Genomic DNA, 15,590 nt, shown 5'->3' on the forward strand with positions numbered 1-15,590 from the left:
TTGAAACCACAGACGTTTTGGTGCCTCTGACTTTTTCCTTTACCCAACTTTCAGCCAACAGTATCTATCTGTTATCTATCTATCTGCTTGCGAGAGACACCCACTGGCATCCCTGAACCAAACACATTGTGGAAGGGTTTTGACTTGAGCAAATCACCAATCACACACGCGCAGGGGGCGGAAACTTCCGCAGCTGACATCATCGTCACTCAATGAAGGAAGGAAGTTCTGGAGGTTGGGCGGCCTGATGAGCCAATGAAGCGGTGTTCTGATAATGTGGGTGTGCCACTGACGTTCACTTATGGGTGTTCGGAAAACAGCTACAACCTCCGGCTCAGGAGTCAGATGTTTTCCAATAAAACAAGGCTGGTGAGGAGCCAAGATGGCGGCCTGCGAAGAGCCAGTTTCCCTGTTAATTGGGACCGAGGGGGCGGGTCTATATAACTGCATCACAGCTGATCTGGAGGTTCCCCCCCCCCTCAAGTTGTTTTTTTGCAGAGAGCAGCTTTGCAGAGAATCACAAGGGGACCTCTCTCTTGTTTTCTTTCTCCTCTGTCTTGTTATTCTAACCTGGCGCTTTAGAAAAAACTAAATCCAGCCTTTTTTTTTTCCGTTTTCAGACCCGTAGCGAATTTAAAGCACAGCGCAGTTCCACAATGCCACTTCTTTTCAGAATAAACTGCTTTTCTCGCAATTTTTCACCCGCACCCCCTCGTCTTTTTTGTCACCCACAGTGAATTTAGCCCAGGTCTGACCCACTTTGAAGTGTGTTCGCCTTCACTGCACCTCATGTGTTAGTGCGAGCCGCCGGCGGAGATGTTTTCGGCAGGAGAGGAGGTTCATTCCCAGTTGTTTACCTCACTGAAGGAGTCCTCCGGAGCTGCAGTCTCCCCAGCACTGGAGCTCAGTCTAACTGCCGTCTACACCGTCCTCTACTCCCTCCTGTTTGTTTTCGTCTACCTGCAGCTCTGGCTCATTTTGCACTACGGACACAAGCGTTTCAGCTATCAGAGCGTGTTTCTGTTTCTGTGCCTGCTGTGGGCAGCGCTGCGGACGACGCTCTTCTCTTTCTACTTTAAAAATGTGGTGCAGGCCAACCAGCTGCAGCCTCTGGCCTACTGGCTGCTCTACTGCTTCCCCGTCTGCCTGCAGTTCTTCACCCTCTGCCTGCTCAACCTCTACTTCACACAGGTAAGGGTGTGTGTGAGAGATGTACAGGGTTTGTATGAGATACCAGATTTCATTAAACTGCTGACACTGCAGTTTTCCCTTCTTTTGGCCCTAAATGCAAGCATAAGCACTTACAGTTGGTCAGGGATGCCTTTATCCACCTGTCTAGTGCAAATGTCAGTCACAGGGGACTGGAAAAACACATCATCAGTGAAGGATCCAGTGCTCTTAAGGTCTTGTGCTGCCAGTTTGAAAAGTTTTAATAACAGACTATATGGCTGTTGCCACTATGATGTCACTAAATCCTGTCTTTGAAGGCTTGAGCTGAAGGACATTGGCATGCTAACTTTTTAAACCACATGTTACAAACACAGGGTGTATATGACCGAGACACTGAGAGGAACTGGACAGTCAAACCGTAGGTAGGCCCAACCTAAAGAGAGCCTTCTGTACTCTAAAGGGGAGCAAAATACATAAAATGAGCATTATGTTGGATTTTCTAAACTAGATATTAACACCGCAAACTCATCAAGCTAATATTAGGAGTAGCTTGAAGTTCTTTTCTGAACTGAGCGGTTGCTGTTATATTTTAGGCCTGCATATAGAACAAAATGACTGTTTGCACCAGAAATTAGTGAGGGTGGTCTCTACGCTTGGAAAAACCCAGAAACCATTCAAATGGTCATCAAAACAAGTCTTTATTGATATATTCTGAAGTGTCGAAACTGGTCATTGAGAGTACAGTGGAGGTCGTCAAATGTCGTCTCTATGGGGGGAAAGAGGTATAACTGTGCTGCAGGTTTAATAGGGTGATTGGACAGCCTAGAAAGAGATTGGGTTTGCCTAAAGACAGAGAGACTTACCAGGTGAACCAGAAAGCACAGATCACAAGACACACCTGTAGAAAGTAAGAGCTACATAGAGGGACAGGCACAAGGTTAATGGTATGTCAAAGGTTTTACAGATAATACATCTTCTGTGTGTCATGAATTCAGAGCTGCATGATAGTTTATCAGATTCAGTAGCTCAGTGTTTGCTTTGTATTTCAATAAACAAGTATCACGTGTTTCACATAGACATACTTGTACATTATGAATACTTTTTAGCGGACCATGCATCAAAGGTGTAGGCAGCAATTAATTCACCTTCAGAGATTCATTGAATGCACGATAAAACGTGCTGGACTCATCTGCCACTTTATTAGGTGCACCTTACTAGTTCCAGTTTGAATCTTCTTTTGACATTCAGAACTGCCTTAATTCTTTGTGGCGTAGACTCAGCAAAGTGCTGAAAACATTTCTCAGATTGGCATGATTGCATCACAAAGTTGCTGAAGATTTTGTCTGCTGCAAAGTCATGAGATTCTCTTGTTCTACCGCATCTGAATGGTGCTCCATTGCACTGAGATCTGGTGACGAAGACACAAGTTTAAGAGTATTTCAGCTTTGTCACATAGTTGTCCTATTACAAAGCTTAAATCATTGTTATTCTGGTGGAAGCAGACATCAGAAGATGCGGACGGTGTGGTCATAAAGGAATGGACATGGTCAGCAACAATACCCAAGTTGGTTGTAGCATTTTTAACAATGCTCCATTGGTATTATAGGGACTAAAGAGTGCCAAGAAAATATCCCCACATCATTAAAACCCCATCACCAGCATGAATCGTTGATACAAGGTAGGATTGAGCCACGTTTTCATGTTGTCTACATCAAATTCAGACCCTGTTATCTTAAAGTTGGGGTAAAGACTGGAGTGGCACTCGGTGTTTGTGCTGGAAAGTCCCAGCAGATCAGCAGCTTCTGAAATATTCAGACCAGCCTATATGGAAACCAAGAATCATGCAGCATTTAAAGTCACTTTCTTTCCCATTCTTGGATACATCCTCACGTTTACACTTTAGTACAAGGGTGGAGAACTCCAGACCTCAAGGGCCGGTGTCCTGCAGGTTTTAGATAGCACCCTGGATCAACACACCTGAATCAAACGACTAGTTCATTACCAGGTCTCTGGAGAACTTCAAGACATGTTCAGGAGGTCATTTCGCTATTTAGATCAGCTGTGTTGGATCAAGGACACATCCAAAACCTGCAGGACACCGGCCCTTGAGGCCTGGAGTTGGACACCCCTGCTTTAGTAGGTCGTCTCGATCGTCATGCACGCCTGTATGCAGTGAGTTGTTGCCATGTGACTGGCGGATGAGAGCAGGTATTCTTATTAAAGTGGCTAATTAGTGCGAAGTGGTCATTCTCAGATGTAAGAACATTTCTGATTGCGGAAACCTTACATGCGGAAAATACATGTTCTTGTATATTTGGTTTATTAAGCTTTCCTAATTGTTTTTGTTACTTTTGGAGAAACTAAGGCTTGCAGTTTTAGTTGTTATGCTAATAAGCCTAAACACACTTTATGCTGAGCTAAGCTAATCAGCTGCTAATTGTAATGTCATACTTGGCCAATACTATTACTGCTACTACTAAAAATAGTAATAGTGATATTCCATCAATACTTAATGGATGGATATAAAAGTGTCTTCAATCTTATTATTGAAATATTTGTCATAAAGTGACAGTATCAAAGCTATCAATTTGATATAGCCAGTTTTTCATTACGCGGTGTCTAAAATAGCAGGGGTTCCCTCTAAAAATGTATGCGCAGCTAAATAAATATGGCCAGTGTTATCACCATTGGCCTACATGTTCCGGGTGGACTGGTTAAAAGCAGTTTGGGTTGGTTTTGAAAGCTTTGCAAATAGACTCTGTTCATGTCCTGGGGTGACAGAAGGTGGATTGCATTTGCTTCTAACCTCCATTAGTGTTTCCTGTGCAGTAAGTGGATTGGACTCAAGAAAATGTCCCTGTTTGCTGTCACGGACGCAGTTGTTTAACACCTGCCCATGCCAAATGCATCTACGCATGTTGGGATTGTCACATGACTGGCCAGCCCAGTGAACAAACATTTCCAGCTTGTGGTTTGACGTCTGGTCAGAAGCACCTCCACACTCTCGGCTGGTTCACTAATGTCTCATTTACATACAGGGAGAGTAAAAAGGAAGCCCATCCAACTGGCTAAGTGGAGGTTTGGTAATGAAACCAATGGTGTCCTATGACTGCTGATTAGTCATTGTTGCTTATGTGTAAATGCACACAAACTATGCTCCTTTTTAATATGAATAAAATTAGCTTTACATTTCCTTGTGTTGAAATAACAAAAATGAATCATGTCACATATAGTTTTGTTTTGCTTTGTTGTCACTATAGATTTAAATCTAAATTTAAATATACCCATGTTGGAATATCATGTGACAGGCCAGCCCAGTGAATGAACATTTCCAGGTCTGGCCAGATTTGAGTAATATATCTGAATCATATGTTCTTATAGTGTATACAGCTCAAACTGAAAGCTCTCTCTGCAGTAAACTATTGCAGGCTCAGTAATAGCAGAAAACACTTTTTGCTCACTTCTTCTGTTTGACCACCATTGTTATCTCTACGCCAGCGGTGGCTCAGCTGGCCTGCATGTAAGCAAAGTTACTCACAGCAATGAAGCATCAAAGAACTCAACTGTGCTTTGTAAAGAATTGAATAATTTTACAAACTTTCAGCTTTATTTGTCACTTTGCTTGTTACAAAAAATAAAACAGAGTTAGCTGGTAAGAATTGGAATTTGTGGGTTGCGATTGCTTATTGCTTGTTTTCTGCATTAAACTACCTTGTGACAATTTGCATGAATGGATATCAGAAATATGGCTTTGGTTAATATTAACTCCCAGACAAATATTGTCTTGTGTAAATGGGACAAAAGCCAAAAATGCTGGAAATCAATGGCAGACACTTACTCAGGGTTAACTGGAAGCGTCTTCACTAACCATGTGACAGGGACTCATAAAGGGTCATTTTGCTGACTATCAAAACCCACAAAACGATATCATTTACTGTAAAAACTGTTAAGAAAACTCCACACTTAAAAACATGAAACAAAATCTTATTGTTATTGAAAAATGACCAAACTGATAAATGTCTTGTCAAAAATAATGAAATTTATTATTCTTTGAGTCCAGGTATGGACCTCTTAGGGTCGTGACAAATGCCCCAGGGCTACTGTAACATTTGTAATTGAAATATTTAGCATTTTATAGATTTATAAACTTAAACCTGCTAATATATAAGATTCTTATGAAAATATGCAGCATAATAGGAGGAATTCAGATCCTCTCGCCATTAAAATAAGGTCCAAATTAAGAATTCTGATCCAGTGATATGTTTATATCCCAGCATAGTGAATATTTTAACTTTAGGTATTTTAATGTTTTGATGCTAATACTTGTGTATTTCTACTTTTGCAGAGTCATTGCTTTTATTTAAGAGTCTAAATACTACTTCTCCATCTTGCAAGGCAGTTCTTAAACATAAAGCAGTATTTAAAAATGTGTGTTGTGTCGCTTTTCATGTTAGAACTCCTGTACGAGAGCACAGAGCTGCACGCGAGCCTAAAAATTGTACCCAGTATTTTCTATGCCGATAGACTGGCATTCATTTCTCAGCAAATACTCTGACTTAACTTGACTTCGTTTCTGAAAATGCATTAAAAAGAGCTTCATAGTATCATCACAGACCTTTAGATCTGCAGGGCTTTACTATTGAAACACATGACCGATTCTTTCAAACAGTATTGAATGATTTTTTTTTTTTTTCCACCTCACTGTTTAATGTTCACTTGCCTCTTTAGCTGAGGTCTGATATATTATCATGCAACTGCTGTGTGACATGCATGTGTGGAAATAGTGTCTTTCTGATGAGTTAGCTGTGACTCCTGGCATGTGATGTACTTCCCATTATTATACATTTTTTTTCTGCTTCCTACAAAAAGTGTAATGTAGTGATGAGTTTCCTATGCTGAGAGAAAACACAATAACAAATTGAACTATTCTCATTGTCTACTTATTAATAAAGACAAAGTATTGATAAGTGGACATTTTATATAGATGGTTTTTTATTTTTTAATTCCATAACATACATGCAGAAACATAGTGCACATAAAGTATACACCCTGGTAGTAATCTGTTGCCTTGATGCTTCATTTCTAGGTTACCAATTACCTCCTCCTGGCCTACATTCTCACACAAAAGGCTCACTGATAATGTGTGTACGTGTCCATGTGTGTGTTTAAACTCAGCGTTGACTTGGTCAGTGTCCTGTGTGTCCAGTGCAAATGTAACATATAGTAATGTCAGAAATGGATGATGATTTCATTTAACGTTGCTCAAAGGCAAATGTTGGCGTTTCCCTGTTTGTACCTCATAATCGCTGAATAAAGACTGTTTTGCTAAATATCTATGAAAAGGGACTCATTCCAAGGAGCGAGTGAACTTGATCAGTGGATGTCTGTGTTCCAGCTTTTGTACCTTTAAGCTGGACTTGGGCACAGGTTAATGTTTTTTAGGCAGCTACTGATAAGATGTTGGCAACAAGGTGGCTGAGAGTCAATAGCTTGTGTAGTGCAGGTCTCAGCAGTTTATTAGCTCGTTTTTGTGCTGTGTGCAGCAGTTAGCATAGTATAGCATAGCATTGCATAGCAGCTAACATCATTTTATTTCATTTTTAGCTGTTTTACTGTTTAAAGAATATTCCAAATTTTTATGATGTTACAAAAATATGATTGTCACAGGTGAAGTATTTTAACGGGTTCCTATGTTTAAAAATTATCTAAAATTAGCTTATAAAATTAGCCAGAGCTGTAAAAGTCAAAGACATGTAGGGGTGGGGGGCTCTTTAACTTTCTGTTGTTGTAGAGAGTAATCGACTCAAGTTAAGCTGGGGCTGGGTCATACTGTCATGCAGTACCAATTTGAACCATAAGAGTTAAACAGGCTAATAATTGGGAGCACATTATGTGCACTGGTGGCACATAAATGTAGGTAGAGAACAAAGAAATATCAAAAGTTAGAAGAAAAACGGCACACATCACCCTTAGTGGTGAAAATGTTATTAACCCGTGCACACTGTAACTGAAAAAAATACCTTTAAAGACCAACCTGAAGAACTTGTCTATGTTTTGTGTTGCTACTCTCTAAATTATATGATCAGTGTGTTCTGTTGTGTCAATGGGGGGGGGGGGGGGAGATGGCTATAGACATATTTTTCATTTACTCATCTGCATACAGCAGAGCAGTTAGTAGTTGTTATTAGCATTTAGTTTCTGGCTAACATCTAGTTTGCCTTTACAATGTGAATGTTGCAATTTGATAATATTTAAAGCAACATGACAGTCTTGCCAACCAGTAGAGGTTTTGCAAGTGCAGCTGTACTGGCTCTGCTTGTGTCAGAGAACAGTTTTATTGCTCCATAGGGACAGTCTGTGATAATCAGTGAGTCATAAAATGCCCAAACATACAGAAATGTAATTTCTAAAATCAACAATATATAAAAGAAAAGCACACAATGTGATCCTGTCTAACCTTCAGCTAGAAAGTCCAAATTATGTCTTACTAGAAAAGCTAACAGTGCATGGATTAAAAGACTTGCCATATGTCCATATATCTGTTAGTGGTTTCTGTGGAAGTAACATCTTTGCCCCTATGATGTTTTTCTTTATCTTTGGCTCAGCCAAAAGGTGTCACTATAACTGCTCTAAACTCGGTTTTAGACAGATTACCTTTTTCTTGGCTCTATATAATATAATTGACAGTGGGTATCCCTAATATGGCTGGGTCAGGCATAGATGTCTAGCTGTGAACACTGAAGCCCCACCTACCTGTTGTTTAAATCATTTATTTGCGATCATTGGGGCAGCCAATGAGAAGAAAGTCAGCTTGAGGGGCTAAACTGAGACATGGGCTGAACTGAGGGGGCTACAGCATGCAAAGCTATTATACTAAATGCCAATGATAACAGTATGGACTGGAAGTACACTGTTAATGTACAGTATCTGCCCTATAATTGTAATAAAAGTGATATCATTGTCTCTTTCTCAGGTGATGTTTAAAGCTAAAGCCAAGTATTCACCAGAGCTCACAAAGTACAAGTAAGTCTCTTTTTAATCTGTAATATTTGTGTTTTTAAGTAAACTGCATTTAGTTATGCAGTATTCCCTTTAACCTTGATTATTTAAGACAGAATTCAGAATAAGTCATAAGATCCTTCTTCTGCCAATGGCTAGAGTCTCTCTTTTGTCTTTCTTATTCTTTATACAAACACACACACACGTGCGCGCGCGCAGATGGATTGCAGCTTCAACACTATGAATATTAATAAGTTGTGTGTGAATAACGTCACATTTTTGGCCATCCTTTTACTGCCTGTCTGTATTTGTCTGTTTCCCTCTCCAGGGTTCCCCTACGTTTGTTCTTCCTGTGTCTCAGTATATTTTTCCTGGTGGTGAATTTGACTTGTGCACTGTTAGTGCAAGGAGCTCTTGAACACTCTGAATCCCCGAGGTACACAAAAACCTTTAATCAAAACAAAACAGTCAATTGAATGTTTTCTACTTACTTGAAAATAACGGAGAAAACATTCATTCATAGCACAGTTTTAATTCTGAATTTTATCCCAGTATTTAAAGACATTAGCATAACCTCTGTGTTTCCAGTGATGGGAGTGTCAGACATGCAGTCTTGGCCCGGGTCCTGATCAACGACAGTCTGTTTGTGCTGTGTGCCATATCTCTGGCTGTGTGCATCTTCAAGATCGCCAAGATGTCATCTGCCAACGTTTATCTCGAGTCAAAGGTAGAAGGGGAAAAAAAGAAAAGAAAAAAGCATGAATTGTTCAGCTGCTTTTTCTTTAGATACACTGATATTACTTTCTTCTAATCAATAAATACAGTTAATACTCAACAATGTGAGATATTAGGAATTAATAATTTTGATGCTGATCATTCAGTGTCTTCAGATCATCCACTTTCCAACAGCACTGTTTGGGAAGTGAAGAAAACTGTAACCTGCATATTTTCGTCCCATCTGCAGGAGTCTGCCATTGTTTTTATGATATAAACTGTCTTTATAACGTAAAAAAACAATTTATCAGGGGAAAAAAAATATGATCAGCTATTCTGCAAACAGCCACATGGGGGCGATTGAGATATTTTATCCTCCTTTCCCAAAAGTCCCAAAATTTGAAATTATTTTACACTACCAAAGTATAAAAACTATAAAGTAACCTTTACACAGGGAATAGTGAATGAATGAACAAGGTGCTTCTCTGGACACAACCTTAGAAATCCAATGAGAAAATATCATATCTCTCCTATAGTTCAATCTTTGGCTGTAGTCAGACATTTCTGTCACGCTAAAGCATCTGTTGTACTGGTGGATCACATCGGTGGCCCACATCTGACAATACATTACAGGAAAGCTGGCCGGCTGATGCGTGAGCTTGTAATAAGTGCAGAAATTCTTCTTTTAGGGTACATCCGTGTGCCAAGCGACAGCCATCGGTGCCATGGTGATTCTCCTCTTCATGTCCAGAGCCTGTTATAATCTGGTGGTGGTGGCCCTGACCCCACAGGACCGATTCAGTCCCTTTAATTATGGCTGGTACAGTGTTTCTGATCAGGTACTGTATCATGTGTGTTAAGTTATAGATATATCGTGTGTGTGTGTGTGTGTGTGTGTGTGTGTGTGTGTGTGTGTGTGTGTGTGTGTGTGTGGACAGTCCATCTAAGGAGATTTGGTAAGATGATACTTAATGGGGTAAAGGGCTTTGTTTGCTATAAATAACTATGTGTCTGTGTAAACTGACCTACATCTGAGTTCAGGCTTTGAGATGGACAGAGCTTTTTAAATCATTCCATTGTGTATTTTGTGGGCAGGTACTGCACACGACAAACAGTAACAGATCTCTAACAGGAGTGTAATCTGATATTATTTCCTTAATCTGGCAGTCTAATATTCTTCTATCCCTTTGTGTAGCGTCTGAGCACTTTCAGTTTACATCACGAGAAGATATACGCATACACATAACAGACAACAATTGTGTGAATATTATTATTATTATTATTATTATTATTATTATTATTAATGATAATATGTATTATTTGGTATTTCTGTCTATGAAGATTATTTGCCACTAAATTACTAGCCAAACTATTCGATAAGTGTGTACTAAGTATAGCCCACCTGATATAAACCAATCCAGTACTTGTTTCAGCTTGTTTTCTCCTTAGTTTTAAACATGTGCATTGCTGTCAATGATGATCAAGGTTGCCCTCTGGTGGATACAGCATGGAACATCAACAGTCAAAACATGGTTGAAGGGTTTTGGTTTGGATTGGGGGGTTTTGTGGTGGTGGTTCACCTCCTTTTTGTTTTTGTTTTTTTTAATATTATAAATGCTGATAATGATAGATTAGCATGCACCTAATCTTGGCCGACAATATCATTCCATATTGGGTGCTAGAGGCTTTGCATGATTCATGAGTGATATTTGTCTGACAGAAATATGCTGTTTTAACCTCTCTTTAAGTTCCATGAGACCCCACCCATCTGTTCTAATATTACGTAAACAAGGAAATTTTTTTTTAAACGTATGTTTATGAGATAATTAATAAAATTAAAACCTACTATTTTAGCTTGAGCTAGGAATTGATTAGCTTAGCTTAGCATACAAACTGAAAGGAATAGAAACTTGAGGTTTGGTAATTTAGTAAATATTTTTAACTGTTTCTTTTGGAGTTTTTTTGTCTACAAAAAAGGTACATGTGTAAATTTGTAGGTAGTTGGAAGCCATATTTTTAAATATATAAAGGCTAGCAGTTTCTCCGTGCTCCCAGTATTTAGGCTAAGCTGCGATAATTGCTACATGGCGCTAGCTACAAACTGGAACTTTGATATCAGAGTGGTATCCATCGCTTCTCAGCCTTCTTTATTATTTCAATATTTTAAGTTTTTTTTTTTTTTTAAATTATTATTATTATTTTTAATTTTTTTTCAGTTATTTGCTGCCTTCAATATGTTATAGGTCAAAGAAAATATCTGTAATACAGCGTGTTCTTGTTAAAGGCTGACGTACAGGAGATCAGCGGTGAAGCCTACATTGTGTTTGGGATCATTCTGTTCTTCTGGGAGTTGCTGCCTACCAGCTTAGTGGTGGTTTTCTTTAGAGTCCAGAGACCCAACCAAAACCTGGTAAACTAAGAAGTTAAAAATACTGTCTCATGTAAACTTTTTCAAAAGTTGTAAATTTGAGACAAAACTTAAATATGTCTGTATCTCTCAGGCTCCAGGAGGCATGATCAACAGCCATAGTTTCAGCTCCAGGGCTTATTTCTTTGACAATCCCCGGCGGTACGACAGCGATGACGACCTGTCCAGAAGCATCAATAACAGGACTGATCGGGCCAGGTGGGTATGAACATTTGAAGTTAAAAGTCACCATTTTTAAATCATGTTAAGCTCGTCGTTTAAAAAAATGTGTTCTCTCCCATCCTCAGTCTCCTGTCCACCACACCCCAACCAGGAGCATCTAGTTGGTATGGCTCCATCCAATGTAATGCACCTTTAGCAGCAGGGGTGTCATCTGCCCAGCAGCCACCATCTTCCACTGCGCCGCTCCTTTTTGCCTATGGAAACATCCAGAGTCACCATCACCACCATCACAACTACTACTCCACCCCCCAGAACAACTACCACCATCACCATCACAGTAACTATTATTCTACGCCACAGAATTATCACTGCGGATCACAGACATATTTCACCACCCCACAGAATTAAGGTGGAGTGGTCATAAAGATAAAAAAAAGAAAAAGGGGGGGGAAGAAAGAAGAGGGACTAATTACTTAAAATGTTTTGTTTTTTCCTTGTCTGCATTCTGCTTAACAAACAGTGTCATAGCTTGTACTTGTACAATTTTTTTTTCTCTGGACCAAATTGTGCATCATAATTGGTTTGCCAAATAATTTTGGAGAAATGTGGGGGTATAAGGTTGGCACACCATGACTACTTGCTTTTTGATAGCCATCTTTAAACAGAAACCATGGAACAATTTGCAGCACTAGTGGCTAATATGCCTACAAATGAAGATGCTTTTTTGCTGTTTAATATTTTGGTCAATAACTTCTTGAGATTGGAACCAATCATCGACTGGGAAAAATCATCACCCTTTCCTGGTCAATTCCACTCAGACACTATTTATTTTGACATATATACGATAATCAAGCAGGTATGTAAGCTAAAGTGGCTAATCATGAATCTGCAACAGTATGACAGTGACGAGTTTGGGACGTCTTGTCAAATTGTTTGGATCATGTGACGGTTTTTGCAATAGAATTGTAAAAATGCAATTATTTTAATTGGCAGTAGGCTAAGTTGGGAAAGGGCACAGCACTGCAGGTGGGCTTTTTCAAAAGAAGAACCAATTCAGTATGCAGTTATCGCACATTAACACCTCTTTGCACTTTTCTGAAAGTGAAATATTTCTTAAGCGTTATTAAATAAATGGCTACGCAAACACAAGAGTCATCAGCTGTAGCCATAGCTAAAACCTTTTGACAAGCTAGCTGCAGGAGAGAATGGTGTGGCTAGCAGCTAACAAGGAAAAAATATTTTGTGTGCCTGCCACTGTGTACTGATGTAGTTACATTAAAAAAAAAAAAAAAAGATGAAGCTAATAAAAAGTTTAATTATCATTCCTTGTTTTATTTGCCACGCAGATGGTTCACCTGAATGCAAAAACAGCCTAATCAAATTAAACTGGCCAGTGCTATTTGGCTAATGGACTATGAACAGAAACCAGAAATCTTGTAAGCCTACACATTCCTACATATGCATACTTTTTTTTTTTTTTTGGACAGAGATTTGTTCCCACAATTGAGATCTGGGAATGGTTTTTCACAATCCTCTTATGCTATAGAGAATGTTCTTGGGAAAGTTCAAACCTTTGTCATAATACCATTATAAGCTAGGCCATTAAAATCTAACCCTTTAAACATAGGAGTATCTCTTCACTATGAAAACTAAATTATGTACTTTTGCAAAAGACATTTCAAGATGTTTATCACTCTTAAGATCTAGTTTTGACAGGAATTAGCGTTTGCTAATTTGCCAGTGACTGTTGATTCAGCGAGTGCTAGGTTATACAGAGTGCTGACACTTTTGTTAATCTGTTTAGCAAGAAAATTAGCAGAGACCAAGAAAATGCAAGAAGCTAATGATTCCTTAGCTTCATGTGTTTTCATAACCAATTCCTTGACCAAACAGATTGGTAGGAATCTGTTTTTAAAGGCAAATTTATTACTTTTGTTAAAATGTTTCCGTTAAATTGTACCACACAAACAGAAAGGTGTACAAAAACTATCAAAAACCTTGCTACTTTAAGCTGCTGAACCACTTCTTTACTGGCACGTAATGTTGGTTGGGTCAAATAAGTTTACAGTTTTCAAAACTTGCAAAATACTGTTACATTTAAAGGTACTTTTTGTCATTACCCTCTGAAAAGTTAAATCAGCACTTTCACCACCAGGAGGCAGCATTTTAACAACAGGTGTACTGAATTAGGTTCACATTTCTGTTTAGCCACACCCTTGTGTCCTCAAGAGGCATCTAGATTGCCATTAAAACGAATGCATACTTAATGACTTGCCTGATTGACTCAGAGTGCCCTCTTGTGTTTGACATTGGTATTACAAAAATATGGGCTAGTTCAACTTGGCTGATATTACTTCAACACAAGTCACATATGTTGTGGACATGAAGTCATAGATTGATTCTTTAACTTGTAATAGGCACCCCTTTTTTTTTTTTTTTTTTTTTTTTTTTTTTAAAAGAGTTATGTCCAGGAAAAAACCCCCAAAACAGTCAGATTTATATGTAGCAGCTGTATGGGTATCAATCTCAACAGAATCAGCCCGGTTGAGGAAGACTGTTTAACAGATTATTGCCCGAGCCAGACTTCAACAAAATCTGCTTGGCTTCTAGAGAATGCCGATGTTGATGAAACTGCTGATTTTGGATACAAATTTTAACAGCTACATCCAGGCAACCTTGGACAAAATCATACAATGAAAATTTGTGAAAATGTAAGACTGGAGCAAAAATTCTATCACATATTCTTATGTGAGAAGAAGAATTAAAATATATCATAGCTTCATCTCAATCACAATCTCACATCATACATAGGAGATTATATCATCAATATGTGGCCTACATCCAGTATTGGACTATAACTTGGCCCTTACTGTTCGTTTGGAAGGGAAAGGTTCGGTGAAACGTGACCAAAAACTTTTATGGTACCTAATTCTTTGCGAGTTGTGAGGCGACGATTTGCACTTAGAAAAGAAGTTCACCTTCAATTTAAAAAACAAAAAAAAAACAAAAAAAAAAACAAAACCCTTTTCAGGGCCTGAATGTAGGTTTTTCTTCTCAAACCTTGTATTTTCTTCAGTAATCATCTTTATTCTGTATTTTACCATTTATCCTTTTGGAAAGGAAAACATCAATGTGCCATCACGTCATCATATCTAATAGTTTCATTCCTTAAGGAAAATATTTTTGCACAAAAGAAAAGGTTGAATGATGATGTTAATTGTGTCTGGCTATGTAATTTCTAATTGGTGTGTGAAGTAATTTGAGTCTGTGTGTTATGCTTTTCTACATTACTGTTTATTCTACATTAATTTTTACTGTCTAACAGATTATGCAGTTAATTTTTTTTGCCCCATTGTTCTTCATAATGTTTCAAATGTTCCAAATCTCATAACAGACTGCAGCCTGTAAGCTTCACTTTTAATGGAACCTTTTTGCTTTATGACCTGGCTCACAAATCAGAATCCCTCAATCTCTTCTGACTGAAAGAAAAAATGTTTCCACATGGTTTTGGAACACTTCAACAGACTTGTAAATGACCATGCAAACTTCATACCACCAAAAGGGGGGGTGGAAGCAAGAAAGTGTCTGTTTGGTTCACTTTTGTGGAACAAATTAGCAATAAAATCGTTTCAATTGCATTTCATGCTTTCATCACTTCTTCAGCAGGTTATACTGGATATTCTGAAACACAGTGAAAGAAATGAAGTTCTCATTTTTCTTTTTGGCCCAGCTGCAGTGGAGAATGCATGTTTCTGAAACGGTGCACAACAACTCAGTTTCCTATTTTCGTTTGAAGCTAGTAATACTTGTGTAAAAATGGTGTTTGCTCTTCCTGCTACAAAAAAGCAGTGATAACTGTTTCATGTTATGAATTGTTTCATCTGTGGCCATAATGAATGTAACCTACTGTGCAAGAGATCACTAATGATGTATGCAAGAAAAACACTACCATGTTTGAATAAAGGCCTACTGCACTGTTTTTAAGATGGAAATCGTTCATGTATAGAAGGTCCTCATTATGTTTGCTAACATGGATCTGACCAGTTCTGACTTCGCCTACGAGTACACACAGCAGAATTGACCAGCTAACAAGATTATGGAAATGATCCGAACTGAA

At 38.6% G+C, this 15,590-nt stretch overlaps 1 protein-coding gene across 1 annotated transcript; it reads left to right on the forward strand.

The window, feature by feature from the left end:
• The first annotated feature begins 447 nt into the window (after window positions 1–447).
• gpr137c (G protein-coupled receptor 137c) lies at window positions 448–15,452 on the forward strand. The gene is made up of 8 exons (XM_086281652.1): window positions 448–1,191; window positions 8,144–8,193; window positions 8,498–8,605; window positions 8,758–8,896; window positions 9,573–9,722; window positions 11,168–11,293; window positions 11,385–11,509; window positions 11,599–15,452. Exons 1-8 carry the CDS (start codon window positions 817–819, stop codon window positions 11,879–11,881), a joined length of 1,356 nt encoding a protein of 451 aa, XP_086137778.1. The 5' UTR covers window positions 448–816; the 3' UTR covers window positions 11,882–15,452.
• Window positions 15,453–15,590: the final 138 nt, after the last annotated feature.

This window comes from Aulonocara sp. 'chitande type north' Nkhata Bay, linkage group LG23, assembly GCF_057382095.1.
Source record: "Aulonocara sp. 'chitande type north' Nkhata Bay isolate Kocher_YH1m ecotype deep benthic linkage group LG23, A_spYH_male_GT1.1, whole genome shotgun sequence".
Lineage (NCBI taxonomy): Eukaryota > Metazoa > Chordata > Actinopteri > Cichliformes > Cichlidae > Aulonocara > Aulonocara sp. 'chitande type north' Nkhata Bay.

What these genes read in the sequence shown, in the direction of transcription:
- gpr137c (XM_086281652.1), top strand. Translation starts at nt 817, where the DNA reads ATGTTTTCGGCAGGAGAGGAGGTTCATTCCCAGTTGTTTACCTCACTG. An exon ending in GAACACTCTGAATCCCCGAG is followed by an intron (nt 8,606 to 8,757) that starts GTACACAAAAAC and finishes CTGTGTTTCCAG; the next exon opens with TGATGGGAGTGTCAGACATG. An exon ending in AACAGGACTGATCGGGCCAG is followed by an intron (nt 11,510 to 11,598) that starts GTGGGTATGAAC and finishes TCCCATCCTCAG; the next exon opens with TCTCCTGTCCACCACACCCC.